The sequence below is a fragment of the Chiloscyllium plagiosum genome, unplaced genomic scaffold (genome assembly GCF_037043375.1).
Source record: "Chiloscyllium plagiosum isolate Xiang-an unplaced genomic scaffold, Cpla_swu_hap1 HiC_scaffold_51, whole genome shotgun sequence".
NCBI lineage: Eukaryota > Metazoa > Chordata > Chondrichthyes > Orectolobiformes > Hemiscylliidae > Chiloscyllium > Chiloscyllium plagiosum.
The window spans coordinates 4338028-4355283 of record NW_028270189.1 but is presented as its reverse complement, the minus strand read 5'-3'; the positions used below and the strand labels follow the sequence as shown (position 1 = coordinate 4355283).

The following is a 17256-nucleotide window of genomic DNA, read 5'->3' as shown; positions in this document are numbered from 1 at the left end:
AATTTAGCATGGCCAATCCACCCTAACCTGCACATCCCTGGGCACTACGGGAAAAATTTAGCACAGCCAATCCACTCCAAACTGCACATCCCTGGGCACTACGGGGACAATTTAGCACGGCCAATCCACCCTAACCTGCACATCCCTGGGCACTACGGGTCAATTTAGCACAGCCAATCCACCCTAACCTGCACATCCCTGGGCACTACGGGGACAATTTAGCACGGCCAATCCATCCTAACCTGCACATCCCTGGGCACTTCAAGACAATTTAGCACGGCCAATCCACCCTAACCTGCACATCCCTGGGCACTACGGGGACAATTTAGCACGGCCAATCCACCCTAACCTGCACATTGCTGGGTCCTACGGGACAATTTAGCATGGCCAATCCATCCTAACCTGCACATCCCTGGGAGCTACGGGGACAATTTAGCACGGCCAATCCATCCTAACCTGCACATCCCTGGGCACTTCAAGACAATTTAGCACGGCCAATCCACCCTGACCTGCACATCCCTGGGCACTACGGGGACAATTTAGCATGGCCAATCCATCCTAACCTGCACATCCCTGGGCACTACGGGACAATTTAGCATGGCCAATCCATCCTAACCTGCACATCCCTGGGCACTACGGGACAATTTAGCACGGCCAATCCACACTAACCTGCACATCCCTGGGCACTACGGGGACAATTTAGCACGGCCAATCCACCCTAACCTGCCCATCCCTGGGCACTACGGAGACAATTTAGCACGGCCAATCCACCCTAACCTGCACATCCCTGGGCACTACGGGGACAATTTAGCATGGCCAATCCATCCTAACCTGCACATCCCTGGGCACTACGGGACAATTTAGCACGGCCAATCCAACCCAATCTGCACATCCCTGGGCACTACGGGACAATTTAGCACGGCCAATCCACCCTAACCTGCACATCCCTGGGCACCACGGGGACAATTTAGCACGGCCAATCCACCCTAACCTACACATCCCTGGGCACTATGGGGAAAATTTAGCACGGCCTATCCACCCTAACCTGCACATCCCTGGGCACTACGGGACCATTTAGCATGGCCAATACACCCTAACCTGCACATCCCTGGGCACTACGGGGACAATTTTGCACTGCCAATCCATCCTAACCTGCACATGCCTGGGCACTACGGGACAATTTAGCACGGCCAATCCACCCTAACCTGCACATCTCTGCGTACAACGGGAAAATTTAGCAGGGCCAATCCACCCTAATCTGCACATCCCTGGGCACTACGGGATAATTTAGCACGGCCAATCCACCCCAACCTGCACATCCCTGGGCACTACGGGACAATTTAGCACGGCCAATCCACCCTAACTTGTACATCCCTGGGAACTACAGGAACAATTTAGCACGGCCAATCCACCCTAACCCGCACATCCCTGGGCACTACGGGGACAATTTAGCACGGCCAATCCACCCTAACCTGCACATCCCTGGGCACTACGGGACAATTTAGCACGGCCAATCCACCCTAACCTGCACATCCCTGGGCACTACTGGACAATTTAGCATGGCCAATCCACCCTAACCTGCACATCCCTGGGCACTACGGGGACAATTTAGAACGGTCACTCCACCCCAACCTGCACATCCCTGGACACTGCGTGACAATTTAGCATGGCCAATCCACCCTAACCTGCACATCCCTGGGCACTACGGGAAAAATTTAGCACAGCCAATCCACTCCAACCTGCACATCCCTGGGCACTACGGGGACAATTTAGCACGGCCAATCCATCCTAACCTGCACATCCCTGGGTACTACAGGACAATTTAGCACGGCCAATCCATCCTAACCTGCACATCGCTGGACACTACGGGGACAATTTCGCACGGCCAATCCACCCCAACCTGAACATCCCTGGGCACTACGGGACAATTTAGCACGGCCAATCCACCCTAACCTGCACATCCCTGGGCACTACGGGTCAATTTAGCACAGCCAATCCACCCTAACCTGCACATCCCTGGGCACTACGGGGACAATTTAGCACGGCCAATCCATCCTAACCTGCACATTCCTGGGCACTTCAAGACAATTTAGCACGGCCAATCCACCCTAACCTGCACATCCCTGGGCACTACGGGGACAATTTAGCACGGCCAATCCACCCTAACCTGCACATTGCTGGGTCCTACGGGACAATTTAGCATGGCCAATCCATCCTAACCTGCACATCCCTGGGCGCTACGGGGACAATTTAGCACGGCCAATCCATCCTAACCTGCACATCCCTGGGCACTTCAAGACAATTTAGCACGGCCAATCCACCCTAACCTGCACATCCCTGGGCACTACGGGGACAATTTAGCATGGCCAATCCATCCTAACCTGCACATCCCTGGGCACTACGGGACAATTTAGCATGGCCAATCCATCCTAACCTGCACATCCCTGGGCACTACGGGACAATTTAGCACGGCCAATCCACACTAACCTGCACATCCCTGGGCACTACGGGGACAATTTAGCACGGCCAATCCACCCTAACATGCCCATCCCTGGGCACTACGGAGACAATTTAGCACGGCCAATCCACCCTAACCTGCACATCCCTGGGCACTACGGGGACAATTTAGCATGGCCAATCCATCCTAACCTGCACATCCCTGGGCACTACGGGACAATTTAGCACGGCCAATCCAACCCAACCTGCACATCCCTGGGCACTACGGGACAATTTAGCACGGCCAATCCACCCTAACCTGCACATCCCTGGGCACCACGGGGACAATTTAGCACGGCCAATCCACCCTAACCTGCACATCCCTGGGCACTATGGGGAAAATTTAGCACGGCCTATCCACCCTAACCTGCACATCCCTGGGCACTACGGGACCATTTAGCATGGCCAATACACCCTAACCTGCACATCCCTGGGCACTACGTAACAATTTAGCATGGCCAATACACCCTAACCTGCACATCCCTGGGCACTACGGGGACAATTTTGCACTGCCAATCCATCCTAACCTGCACATGCCTGGGCACTACGGGACAATTTAGCACGACCAATCCACCCTAACCTGCACATCTCTGCGTACAACGGGAAAATTTAGCAGGGCCAATCCACCCTAATCTGCACATCCCTGGGCACTACGGGACAATTTAGCATGGCCAATCCACCCTAATCTGCACATCCCTGGGCACTACGGGATAATTTAGCATGGCCAATCCACCCCAACCTGCACATCCCTGGGCACTACGGGACAATTTAGCACGGCCAATCCATCCTAACCTGCACATCCCTGGGCACTACGGGGACAATTTAGCACGGCCAATCCACACTAACCTGCACATCCCTGGGCACTACGGGGACAATTTAGCACGGCCAATCCACCCTAACCTGCCCATCCCTGGGCACTACGGAGACAATTTAGCACGGCCAATCCACCCTAACCTGCACATCCCTGGGCACTACGGGGACAATTTAGCATGGCCAATCCATCCTAACCTGCACATCCCTGGGCACTACGGGACAATTTAGCACGGCCAATCCAACCCAACCTGCACATCCCTGGGCACTACGGGACAATTTAGCACGGCCAATCCACCCTAACCTGCACATCCCTGGGCACCACGGGGACAATTTAGCACGGCCAATCCACCCTAACCTGCACATCCCTGGGCACTATGGGGAAAATTTAGCACGGCCAATCCACCCTAACCTGCACATCCCTGGGCACTACGGGACCATTTAGCATGGCCAATACACCCTAACCTGCACATCCCTGGGCACTACGTAACAATTTAGCATGGCCAATACACCCTAACCTGCACATCCCTGGGCACTACGGGGACAATTTTGCACTGCCAATCCATCCTAACCTGCACATGCCTGGGCACTACGGGACAATTTAGCACGGCCAATCCACCCTAACCTGCACATCTCTGCGTACTACGGGAAAATTTAGCAAGGCCAATCCACCCTAATCTGCACATCCCTGGGCACTACGGGACAATTTAGCACGGCCAATCCACCCTAACCTGCACATCCCTGGGCACTACGGGATAATTTAGCACGGCCAATCCACCCCAACCTGCACATCCCTGGGCACTACGGGACAATTTAGCACGGCCAATCCACCCTAACCTGCACATCCCTGGGCACTACGGGATAATTTAGCACGGCCAATCCACCCCAACCTGCACATCCCTGGGCACTACGGGACAATTTAGCACGGCCAATCCACCCTAACCTGCACATCCCTGGGCACTACGGGGACATTTTAGCACGGCCAATCCACCCTAACCTGCACATCTCTGCGTACTACGGGAAAATTTAGCAGGGCCAATCCACCCTAACCTGCACATCCCTGGGCACTACGGGACAATTTAGCACGGCCAATCCACCCTAACCTGCACATCCCTGGGCACTACGGGACAATTTAGCACGGCCAATCCACCATAACCTGCACATCCCTGGGCACTACAGGACAATTTAGCATGGCCAATCCACCCCAACCTGCACATCCCTGGGCACTACAGGGACAATTTAGCACGGCCAATCCACCCTAACCTGCACATCCCTGGGCACTACGGGACAATTTAGCACGGCCAATCCACCCTAACCTGCACATCCCTGGGCACTACGGGACAATTTAGCACGGCCAATCCACCCTAACCTGCACATCCCTGGGCACTACGGGACAATTTAGCACGGCCAATCCACCCTAACCTGCACATCCCTGGGCACTACAGGACAATTTAGCACGGCCAATCCACCCCAATCTGCACATCCCTGGGCACTACAGGGACAATTTAGCACGGTCAATCCACCCTAACCTGCACATCCCTGGGCACTACAGGACAATTTAGCACGGCCAATCCACCCTAACCTGCACATCCCTGGGCACTACAGGACAATTTAGCACGGCCAATCCACCCTAACCTGCACATCCCTGGGCACTACGGGGACAATTTAGCACGGCTAATCCACCCTAACCTGCACATCCCTTGGCACTACGGGGACAATTTAGCACGGCCAATCCACCCTAACCTGCACATCCCTGGGCACTACGGGGACAATTTAGCACGGCCAATCCACCCTAACCTGCACATCCCTGGGCACTACGGGGACAATTTAGCACGGCTAATCCACCCTAACCTGCACATCCCTGGGCACTATGGGGACAATTTAGCACGGCCAATCCACCCTAACCTGCACATCCCTGGGCACTACGGGGACAATTTATCACGGCCAATCCACCCTAACCTGCTCATCCCTGGGCACTACAGGGACAATTTAGCACGGCCAATCCACCCCAATCTGCACATCCCTGGGCACTACAGGGACAATTTATCACGGCCAATCCACCCTAACCTGCTCATCCCTGGGCACTACAGGGACAATTTAGCACGGTCAATCCACCCTAACCTGCACATCCCTGGGCACTACAGGACAATTTATCACGGCCAATCCACCCTAACCTGCACATCCCTGGGCACTACGGGGACAATTTAGCACGGCCAATCCACCCTAACCTGCACATCCCTGGGCACTATGGGGACAATTTAGCACGGCCAATCCACCCCAACCTGCACATCCCTGGGCACTACGGGGACAATTTAGCACGGCCAATCCACCCTAACCTGCACATCATTGGACTGTGGGAGGAATCCAGAGCACCCAGAGTAAACGCACACTGACACGGGGATTGGGTGAGAATGGACAAACTCCACACTGACAGGCGCCCGAGGGTGGAATCAAACCCAGGTCCCTGGCACCGTGAGGCAACAATGCCAACCACTGCGTCTCTGTGCCACACACATTTCCCTCAGTGCTCCCCAAATAGCTCCCACACCAGCCTGCCCATGGACTCGCAACCTGGTGCGAGAATCCATCAGGATACTGTGTCGACTTTTGGGATTTCTCGCGACCACATGTTCCCCCAACTAACCCTCATGTTCGTGATTTTCCAGCACGGTGAGCCGGTCCTCCAGGGCCTGCACGTGAACCTTGAGATCAGCGCAACCATCCTACAGCAAGAGAGAAAACAAACAGTGCAGAAACTCTATTCCAACGTTCAGGTCAGATCAGGAAGGCAGGGCAAGTGGGGACAGTGGGTTTAGATACAGAGCAGAGCTCCGTCTACACTGTCCCCATCAAACACTCCCAGGGACAGGGGGTTTAGGTACAGAGCAGAGCTCCCTCTACACTGTCCCCCCTCAAACACACCCAGGAACAGGGGGTTTAGGTACAGAGCAGAGCTCCCTCTACACTGTCCCCCCTCAAACACTCCCAGGGACAGGGGGTTTAGGTACAGAGCAGAGCTCTCTCTACACTGTCCCCCTCCCTCAAACACTCCCAGGGACAGGGGGTTTAGGTACAGAGCAGAGCTCTCTCTACACTGTCCCCCCTCAAACACTCCCAGAGACAGGGGGTTTAGGTACAGAGCAGAGCTCTCTCTACACTGTCCCCTCCCCCCTCAAACACTCCCAGGGACAGGGGGTTTAGGTACAGAGCAGAGCTCTCTCTACACTGTCCCCCCTCAAACACTCCCAGGGACAGGGGGTTTAGGTACAGAGCAGAGCTCTCTCTACACTGTCCCCTCCCCCCTCAAACACTCCCAGGGACAGGGGGTTTAGGTACAGAGCAGAGCTCCCTCTACACTGTCCCCCCTCAAACAGAGGGGCTAATGCCCGAAACGTCGATTCCCCTGTTCCCTAGATGCTGCCTGACCTGCTGCGCTTTTCCAGCATCACATTACCACCCCTCAAACACTCCCAGGGACAGGGGGTTTAGGTACAGAGCAGAGCTCCCTCTACACTGTCCCCCCTCAAACACTCCCAGGGACAGGAGTTTAGGTACAGAGCACAGCTCCCTCTACACTGTCCTCCCTCAAACACTCCCAGGGACAGGGGGTTGAGGTACAGAGCAGAGCTCTCTCTACACTGCCCCCCCTCAAACACTCCCAGGGCCAGGGGGTTTAGATACAGAGCAGAGCTCCCTCTACACTGTGCCCCCTCAAACACTCCCAGGGACAGGGGGTTTAGATACAGAGCAGAGCTCCGTCTACACTGTCCCCCCTCAAACACTCCCAGGGACAGGGGGTTTAGATACAGAGTAAAGCTCCCTCTACACTGTCCTCCCCATCAAACACTCCCAGGGACAGGGTGTTTAGATACAGAGCCGAGCTCTCTCTACACTGTCCCCATCAAACACTCCCTGGGTCAGGGGGTTTAGATACAGAGCAGAGCTCCCTCTACACTGTCCCCATCAAACACAACCAGAGACAGGGGGTAGATATGGAATAAAGCTCCCTCTACACTGTCCCCCACTCCAGGGACAGGGGGTTAGATACAGAGTAAAGATCCCTCTACACTCTCCCCCACTGCCAGGAACAGGGGATTAGATATAGAGTAAAGCTCTCTCTACACTGCTCCCCCAGCAAACACTCCCAGGGACAGGGGGTTTAGATACAGAATAAAGCTCACTCTATACTGTGCCCCCTTAAACACTCCCAGGGACAGGGGGTTTCGGTACAGAGCAGAGCTCTCTCTACACTGTCTCCCGTCAAACACTCCCAGGGACAGGGGGTTTCGGTACAGAGCAGAGCTCCCTCTACACTGTCCCCCCTCAAACACTCCCAGGGACAGGGGGTTTAGATACAGAGCAGAGCTCTCTCTACACTGTGCCCCCTCCCTCAAACACTCCCAGGGACAGGGGGTTTAGGTACAGAGCAGAGCTCTCTCTACACTGTCCCCCCTCAAACACTCCCAGAGACAGGGGGTTTAGGTACAGAGCAGAGCTCTCTCTACACTGTCCCCTCCCCCCTCAAACACTCCCAGGGACAGGGGGTTTAGGTACAGAGCAGAGCTCTCTCTACACTGTCCCCCCTCAAACACTCCCAGGGAAAGGGGGTTTAGGTACAGAGCAGAGCTCTCTCTACACTGTCCCCTCCCCCCTCAAACACTCCCAGGGACAGGGGGTTTAGGTACAGAGCAGAGCTCCCTCTACACTGTCCCCCCTCAAACAGAGGGGCTAATGCCCGAAACGTCGATTCCCCTGTTCCCTAGATGCTGCCTGACCTGCTGCGCTTTTCCAGCAACACATTACCACCCCTCAAACACTCCCAGGGACAGGGGGTTTAGGTACAGAGCAGAGCTCCCTCTACACTGTCCCCCCTCAAACACTCCCAGGGACAGGGGGTTTAGGTACAGAGCAGAGCTCCCTCTACACTGTCCCCCCTCAAACACTCCCAGGGACAGGAGTTTAGGTACAGAGCACAGCTCCCTCTACACTGTCCTCCCTCAAACACTCCCAGGGACAGGGGGTTGAGGTACAGAGCAGAGCTCTCTCTACACTGCCCCCCCTCAAACACTCCCAGGGCCAGGGGGTTTAGATACAGAGCAGAGCTCCCTCTACACTGTGCCCCCTCAAACACTCCCAGGGACAGGGGGTTTAGATACAGAGCAGAGCTCCGTCTACACTGTCCCCCCTCAAACACTCCCAGGGACAGGGGGTTTAGATACAGAGTAAAGCTCCCTCTACACTGTCCTCCCCATCAAACACTCCCAGGGACAGGGTGTTTAGATACAGAGCCGAGCTCTCTCTACACTGTCCCCATCAAACACTCCCTGGGTCAGGGGGTTTAGATACAGAGCAGAGCTCCCTCTACACTGTCCCCATCAAACACAACCAGAGACAGGGGGTAGATATGGAATAAAGCTCCCTCTACACTGTCCCCCACTCCAGGGACAGGGGGTTAGATACAGAGTAAAGATCCCTCTACACTCTCCCCCACTGCCAGGAACAGGGGATTAGATATAGAGTAAAGCTCTCTCTACACTGCTCCCCCAGCAAACACTCCCAGGGACAGGGGGTTTAGATACAGAATAAAGCTCACTCTATACTGTGCCCCCTTAAACACTCCCAGGGACAGGGGGTTTCGGTACAGAGCAGAGCTCTCTCTACACTGTGCCCCCTTAAACACTCCCAGGGACGAGGGGTTTAGGTACAGAGCAGAGCTCTCTCTACACTGTCCCCCTCAAACACTCCCAGGGACAGGGGGTTTAGGTACAGAGCAGAGCTCTCTCGACACTGTCTCCCCTCAAATACTCCCAGGGACAGGGGGTTTAGGTACAGAGCAGAGCTCTCTCGACACTGTCTCCCCTCAAATACTCCCAGGGACAGGGAGTTTAGGTACAGAGCCGAGCTCCCTCTACACTGTCCCCCCTCAAATACTCCCAGGGACAGGGAGTTTAGGTACAGAGCAGAGCTCTCTCTACACTGTCCCCATCAAACACTCCCAGGGACAGGGGGTTTAGATACAGGGCAGAGCTCTCTCTACACTGTCCCCATCAAACACTCCCAGGGACAGGGGGTTTAGATACAGAGCACATCTCCCTCTACACTGTCCCCCCTCAAACACTCCCAAGGACAGCTGGTTTAGGTACAGAGCAGAGCTCCCTCTACACTGTCCCCCCTTAAACACTCCCAGGGACAGGGGTTTAGGTACAGAGCAGAGCTCCCTCTACACTGTCTCCCCCACTCAAACACTCCCAAGGACAGGGGGTTTAGGTACAGAGCAGAGATCCCTCTACACTGTCCCGCCCCCCTTAAACACTATCAGGGACAGGGGGTTTAGATCCAGAGCAGAGCTCTCTCCACACTGTCCCCATCAAACACAACCAGAGACCTGTCCCCCACTCCAGGGACAGGGGGTTAGATACAGAGTAAAGATCCCTCTACACTCTCCCCCACTCCCAGGGACAGGGGATTAGATACAGAGTAAAGCTCTCTCTACACTGCTCCCCCAGCAAACACTCCCAGGGACAGGGGGTTTAGATACAGAATAAAGCTCCCTCTACACTGTGCCCCCTTAAACACTCCCAGGGACAGGGGGTTTAGATACAGAGCAGAGCTATCTCTACACTGTCCCCCCCCTTAAACACTCCCAGGGACAGGGAGTTTAGGTACAGAGCCGAGCTCCCTCTACACTGTCCCCCCTTAAACACTCCCAGGGACAGGGGTTTAGGTACAAAGCAGAGCTCTCTCTACACTGTCCCCATCAAACACTCCCTGGGACAGGGGGTTTAGATACAGAGCAGAGCTCCCTCTACACTGTCCCCCCTCAAATACTCCCAGGGACAGGGGAGTTAGATATAGAGCAGAGCTCTCTCTACACTGTCCCCCAAACACTCCCTGGGCCAGGGAGTTTAGTTACAGTGCAGAGCTCTCTCTACACTGTCCCCCCCCCTCAAACACACCCATGGTCAGGGGGTTTAGGTACAGAGCACATCTCCCTCTACACTGTCCCCCCCACTCAAACACACCCAGGGTCAGGGGGTTTAGGTACAGAGCACATCTCCCTCTACACTGTCCCCCCCACTCAAACACTCCGAAGGACAGCTGGTTTAGGTACAGAGCAGAGCTCCCTCTACACTGTTCCCCCCCCCCCCCTCAAACACTATCAGGGACAGGGGGTTTAGATACAGAGCAGAGCTCTCTCTACACTGTCCCCATCAAACACAACCAGAGACAGGGGGTAGATATGGAATAAAGCTCCCTCTACACTGTCCCCCACTCCCAGGGACAAGGGGTTAGATATAGAGTAAAGCTCCCTCTACACTGTCCCCCCACTCCCAGGGACAAGGGGTTAGATACAGAGTAAAGCTTACTCTACACTGTCCCCCACTCCAGGGACAGGGGGTTAGATATAGAGTAAAGCTCCCTCTACACTGTCCCCCCACTCCCAGGGACAGGGGGTTAGATACAGAGTAAAGCTTCCTCTACACTGTCTACCATCAAACAATCCCAGGGACAGGGGATTAGATATAGAGTAAAGCTCTCTCTACACTGCTCCCCCAGCAAACACTCCCAGGGACAGGGGGTTTAGATACAGAATAAAGCTCGCTCTACACTGACCCCCCTTAAACACTCCCAGGGACAGGGGGTTGAGGTACAGAGCAGAGCTCCCTCTACACTGTCCCCCCTCAAACACTCCCAGGGACAGGGGGTTTAGGTACAGAGCAGAGCTCCCTCTACACTGTCCCCCCTCAAACACTCCCAGGGACAGGGGGTTTAGATACAGAGCCGAGCTCCCTCTACACTGTGCCCCCTTAAACACTCCCAGGGACAGGGGGTTTAGTTACAGAGCAGAGCTCCCTCTACACTGTGCCCCCTTAAACACTCCCAGGGACAGGGGGTTTAGATACAGAATAAAGCTCCCTCTACACTGTGCCCCCTTAAACACTCCCAGGGACAGGGGGTTTAGATACAGAGCAGAGCTCTCTCTACACTGTCCCCCCTCAAACACTCCCAGGGTCAGGGGGTTTAGATACAGAGCCGAGCTCCCTCTACACTGTGCCCCCTTAAACACTCCCAGGGACAGGGGGTTTAGTTACAGAGCAGAGCTCTCTCTACACTGTCCCCCCTCAAACACTCCCAGGGACAGGGGGTTTAGATACAGAGCAGAGCTCCCTCTACACTGTCTCCCCTCAAACACTCCCAGGGACAGGGGGTTTAGATACAGAGCAGAGCTCTTCTCTACACTGTCCCCCCTTAAACACTCCCAGGGACAGGGGGCATCGGGACAAAGCAGAGCTCCCTCTACACTGTCCCCCCCCCCCTCAAACACTCCCAGGGACAGGGGGTTTCGGTACAGAGCAGAGCTCTCTCTACACTGTCCCCATCAAACACTCCCAGGGACAGGGGGTTTAGGTACAGAGCAGAGCTCGCTCTACACTGTCCCCCCTCAAACACTCCCAGGGTCAGGGGGTTTAGATACAGAGCAGAGCTCGCTCTACACTGTACCCCCTTAAACACTCCCAGGCACAGGGGGTTTAGGTCCAGAGCAGAGCTCTCTCTACACTGTCCCCATCAAACACTCCCTGGGACAGGGGGTTTAGATACAGAGCAGAGCTCCCTCTACACTGTCCCCCCTCAAATACTCCCAGGGACAGGGGAGTTAGATATCGAGCAGAGCTAACTCTACACTGTCCCCCAAACACTCCCTGGGCCAGGGAGTTTAGTTACAGTGCAGAGCTCTCTCTACACTGTCCCCCCCCCTCAAACACACCCAGGGACAGGGGGTTTAGGTACAGAGCACATCTCCCTCAACACTGTCTCCCCTCAAACACTCCCAGGGACAGGGGGTTTAGGTACAGAGCAGAGCTCTCTCTACACTGTCCCCATCAAACACTCCCTGGGACAGGGGGTTTAGATACAGAGCAGAGCTCCCTCTACACTGTCCCCATCAAACACAACCAGAGACAGGGGGTAGATATGGAATAAAGCTCCCTCTACACTGTCCCCACTCCAGGGACAAGGGGTTAGATACAGAGTAAAGCTCACTCTACACTGTCCCCCACTCCCAGGGACAAGGGGTCAGATACAGAGTAAAGCTTACTCTACACTGTCTCCCACTCCAGGGACAGGGGGTTAGATATAGAGTAAAGCTCCCTCTACACTGTCCCCCACTCCAGGGACAAGTGGTTAGATACAGAGTAAAGCTTACTCTACACTGTCCCCCACTCCCAGGGACAAGGGGTTAGATACAGAGTAAAGCTTACTCTACACTGTTCCCCACTCCAGGGACAGGGGGTTAGATATAGAGTAAAGCTCCCTCGACACTGTCCCCCCACTCCCAGGGACAGGGGGTTAGATACAGAGTAAAGATCCCTCTCCACTCTCCCCCACTCCCAGGGACAGGGGATTAGATACAGAGTAAAGCTCTCTCTACACTGCTCCCCCAGCAAACACTCCCAGGGACAGGGGGTTTAGATACAGAGCAGAGCTCCCTCTACACGGTCCCCCCTCAAACACTCCCAGGGACAGGGAGTTTAGGTACAGAGCAGAGCTCGCTCTACACTGTCCCCCCCCCCCCAAACACTCCCAGGGACAGGGGGTTTAGGTACAGAGCAGAGCTCGCTCTACACTATCCCCATCAAACACTCCCAGGGACAGAGTGTTTAGATACAGAGCCGAGCTCCCTCTACACTGTCCCCCCTCAAACACTCCCAGGGACAGGGGGTTTAGATACAGAGCAGAGCTCTCTCTACAGTGTCCCCCCTCAAATACTCCCAGGGACAGGGGAGTTAGATATAGAGCAGAGCTAACTCTACACTGTCCCCCAAACACTCCCTGGGACAGGGGGTATAGATACAGAGCAGAGCTCCCTCTACACTGTCCCCCCTCAAATACTCCCAGGGACAGGGGAGTTAGATATCGAGCAGAGCTAACTCTACACTGTCCCCCAAACACTCCCTGGGCCAGGGAGTTTAGTTACAGTGCAGAGCTCTCTCTACACTGTCCCCCCCCTCAAACACACCCATGGTCAGGGGGTTTAGGTACAGAGCACATCTCCCTCTACACTGTCCCCCCCACTCAAACACTCCCAAGGACAGGGAGTTTAGATACAGAGCAGAGCTCTCTCTACACTGTCCCCCCTTAAACACTCCCAGGGACAGGGGTTTTAGATACAGAGCAGAGCTCCGTCTACACTGTCCCCATCAAACACAACCAGAGACAGGGGGTAGATATGGAATAAAGCTCCCTCTACACTGTCCCCCACTCCCAGGGACAAGGGGTTAGATACAGAGTAAAGCTTACTCTACACTGTCCCCCACTCCAGGGACAGGGGGTTAGATATAGAGTAAAGCTCCCTCTACACTGTCCCCCCACTCCCAGGGACAAGGGGTTAGATACAGAGTAAAGCTCCCTCTACACTGTGCCCCCTTAAACACTCCCAGGGACAGGGGGTTTAGATACAGAGCAGAGCTCTCTCTACACTGTCCCCCCTCAAACACTCCCAGGGTCAGGGGGTTTAGATACAGAGCCGAGCTCCCTCTACACTGTGCCCCCTTAAACACTCCCAGGGACAGGGGGTTTAGTTACAGAGCAGAGCTCTCTCTACACTGTCCCCCCTCAAACACTCCCAGGGACAGGGGGTTTAGATACAGAGCAGAGCTCCCTCTACACTGTCTCCCCTCAAACACTCCCAGGGACAGGGGGTTTAGATACAGAGCAGAGCTCTTCTCTACACTGTCCCCCCTTAAACACTCCCAGGGACAGGGGGCATCGGGACAAAGCAGAGCTCCCTCTACACTGTCCCCCCCCCCCTCAAACACTCCCAGGGACAGGGGGTTTCGGTACAGAGCAGAGCTCTCTCTACACTGTCCCCATCAAACACTCCCAGGGACAGGGGGTTTAGGTACAGAGCAGAGCTCGCTCTACACTGTCCCCCCTCAAACACTCCCAGGGTCAGGGGGTTTAGATACAGAGCAGAGCTCGCTCTACACTGTACCCCCTTAAACACTCCCAGGCACAGGGGGTTTAGGTCCAGAGCAGAGCTCTCTCTACACTGTCCCCATCAAACACTCCCTGGGACAGGGGGTTTAGATACAGAGCAGAGCTCCCTCTACACTGTCCCCCCTCAAATACTCCCAGGGACAGGGGAGTTAGATATCGAGCAGAGCTAACTCTACACTGTCCCCCAAACACTCCCTGGGCCAGGGAGTTTAGTTACAGTGCAGAGCTCTCTCTACACTGTCCCCCCCCCTCAAACACACCCAGGGACAGGGGGTTTAGGTACAGAGCACATCTCCCTCAACACTGTCTCCCCTCAAACACTCCCAGGGACAGGGGGTTTAGGTACAGAGCAGAGCTCTCTCTACACTGTCCCCATCAAACACTCCCTGGGACAGGGGGTTTAGATACAGAGCAGAGCTCCCTCTACACTGTCTCCATCAAACACAACCAGAGACAGGGGGTAGATATGGAATAAAGCTCCCTCTACACTGTCCCCACTCCAGGGACAAGGGGTTAGATACAGAGTAAAGCTCACTCTACACTGTCCCCCACTCCCAGGGACAAGGGGTCAGATACAGAGTAAAGCTTACTCTACACTGTCTCCCACTCCAGGGACAGGGGGTTAGATATAGAGTAAAGCTCCCTCTACACTGTCCCCCACTCCAGGGACAAGTGGTTAGATACAGAGTAAAGCTTACTCTACACTGTCCCCCACTCCCAGGGACAAGGGGTTAGATACAGAGTAAAGCTTACTCTACACTGTTCCCCACTCCAGGGACAGGGGGTTAGATATAGAGTAAAGCTCCCTCGACACTGTCCCCCCACTCCCAGGGACAGGGGGTTAGATACAGAGTAAAGATCCCTCTCCACTCTCCCCCACTCCCAGGGACAGGGGATTAGATACAGAGTAAAGCTCTCTCTACACTGCTCCCCCAGCAAACACTCCCAGGGACAGGGGGTTTAGATACAGAGCAGAGCTCCCTCTACACGGTCCCCCCTCAAACACTCCCAGGGACAGGGAGTTTAGGTACAGAGCAGAGCTCGCTCTACACTGTCCCCCCCCCCCCAAACACTCCCAGGGACAGGGGGTTTAGGTACAGAGCAGAGCTCGCTCTACACTATCCCCATCAAACACTCCCAGGGACAGAGTGTTTAGATACAGAGCCGAGCTCCCTCTACACTGTCCCCCCTCAAACACTCCCAGGGACAGGGGGTTTAGATACAGAGCAGAGCTCTCTCTACAGTGTCCCCCCTCAAATACTCCCAGGGACAGGGGAGTTAGATATAGAGCAGAGCTAACTCTACACTGTCCCCCAAACACTCCCTGGGACAGGGGGTATAGATACAGAGCAGAGCTCCCTCTACACTGTCCCCCCTCAAATACTCCCAGGGACAGGGGAGTTAGATATCGAGCAGAGCTAACTCTACACTGTCCCCCAAACACTCCCTGGGCCAGGGAGTTTAGTTACAGTGCAGAGCTCTCTCTACACTGTCCCCCCCCTCAAACACACCCATGGTCAGGGGGTTTAGGTACAGAGCACATCTCCCTCTACACTGTCCCCCCCACTCAAACACTCCCAAGGACAGGGAGTTTAGATACAGAGCAGAGCTCTCTCTACACTGTCCCCCCTTAAACACTCCCAGGGACAGGGGTTTTAGATACAGAGCAGAGCTCCGTCTACACTGTCCCCATCAAACACAACCAGAGACAGGGGGTAGATATGGAATAAAGCTCCCTCTACACTGTCCCCCACTCCCAGGGACAAGGGGTTAGATACAGAGTAAAGCTTACTCTACACTGTCCCCCACTCCAGGGACAGGGGGTTAGATATAGAGTAAAGCTCCCTCTACACTGTCCCCCCACTCCCAGGGACAAGGGGTTAGATACAGAGTAAAGCTCCCTCTACACTGTGCCCCCTTAAACACTCCCAGGGACAGGGGGTTTATGTACAGAGCAGAGCTCCCTCTACACTGTCCCCCCCCCTCAAACACTCCCAGGGACAGGGGGTTTCGGTACAGAGCAGAGCTCGCTCTACACTGTCCCCCCTCAAACACTCCCAGGGTCAGGGGGTTTAGATACAGAGCCGAGCTCCTTCTACACTGTGCCCCCTTAAACACTCCCAGGGACAGGGGGTTTAGGTCCAGAGCAGAGCTCTCTCTACACTGTCCCCCATCAAACACTCCCTGGGACAGGGGGTATAGATACAGAGCAGAGCTCTCTCTACAGTGTCCCCCCCCCCCCCCCTCAAACACACCCAGGGTCAGGGGGTTTAGGTACAGAGCACATCTCCCTCTACACTGTCCCCCCCCCTCAAACAGTCCCAGGGACAGGGGGTTTAGGTACAGAGCAGAGCTCCCTCTACACTGTCTCCCCTCAAACACTCCCAGGGACAGGGGGTTTAGGTACAGAGCAGAGCTCCCTCTACACTGTCCCCCCTTAAACACTCCCAGGGACAGGGGGTTTAGGTACAGAGCACAGCTCCCTCTACACTGTCCCCCCTCAAACACTCCCAGGGACAGGGGGTTTAGGTACAGAGCAGAGCTCCCTCTACACTGTCCCCCACCCCCCCTCAAACACTATCAGGGACAGGGCGTTTAGATACAGAGCAGAGCTCCCTCTACACTTGCCCCATCAAACACAACCAGAGACAGGGGGTAGATATGGAATAAAGCTCCCTCTACACTGTCCCCCACTCCCAGGGACAAGGGGTTAGATATAGAGTAAAGCTCCCTCTACACTGTCCCCCCACTCCCAGGGACAAGGGGTTAGATACAGAGTAAAGCTTACTCTACACTGTCCCCCACTCCAGGGACAGGGGGTTAGATATAGAGTAAAGCTCCCTCTACACTGTCCCCCCACTCCCAGGGACAGGGGGTTAGATACAGAGTAAAGCTTCCTCTACACTGTCTACCATCAAACAATCCCAGGGACAGGGGATTAGATATAGAGTA

General features: G+C 55.0%; 1 protein-coding gene across 1 annotated transcript in view; it reads right to left on the bottom strand.

The window, feature by feature from the left end:
* Positions 1-17256, bottom strand: part of LOC122547596 (complement C1q subcomponent subunit C-like) — a 29936-nt gene that overhangs the window by 5645 nt on the left and 7035 nt on the right. The window contains exon 3 of the mRNA XM_087985281.1: positions 5951-6029. Coding sequence (XP_087841407.1) covers positions 5951-6029 — 79 coding nt within the window. The remainder of the gene's footprint in view (positions 1-5950; positions 6030-17256) is intronic.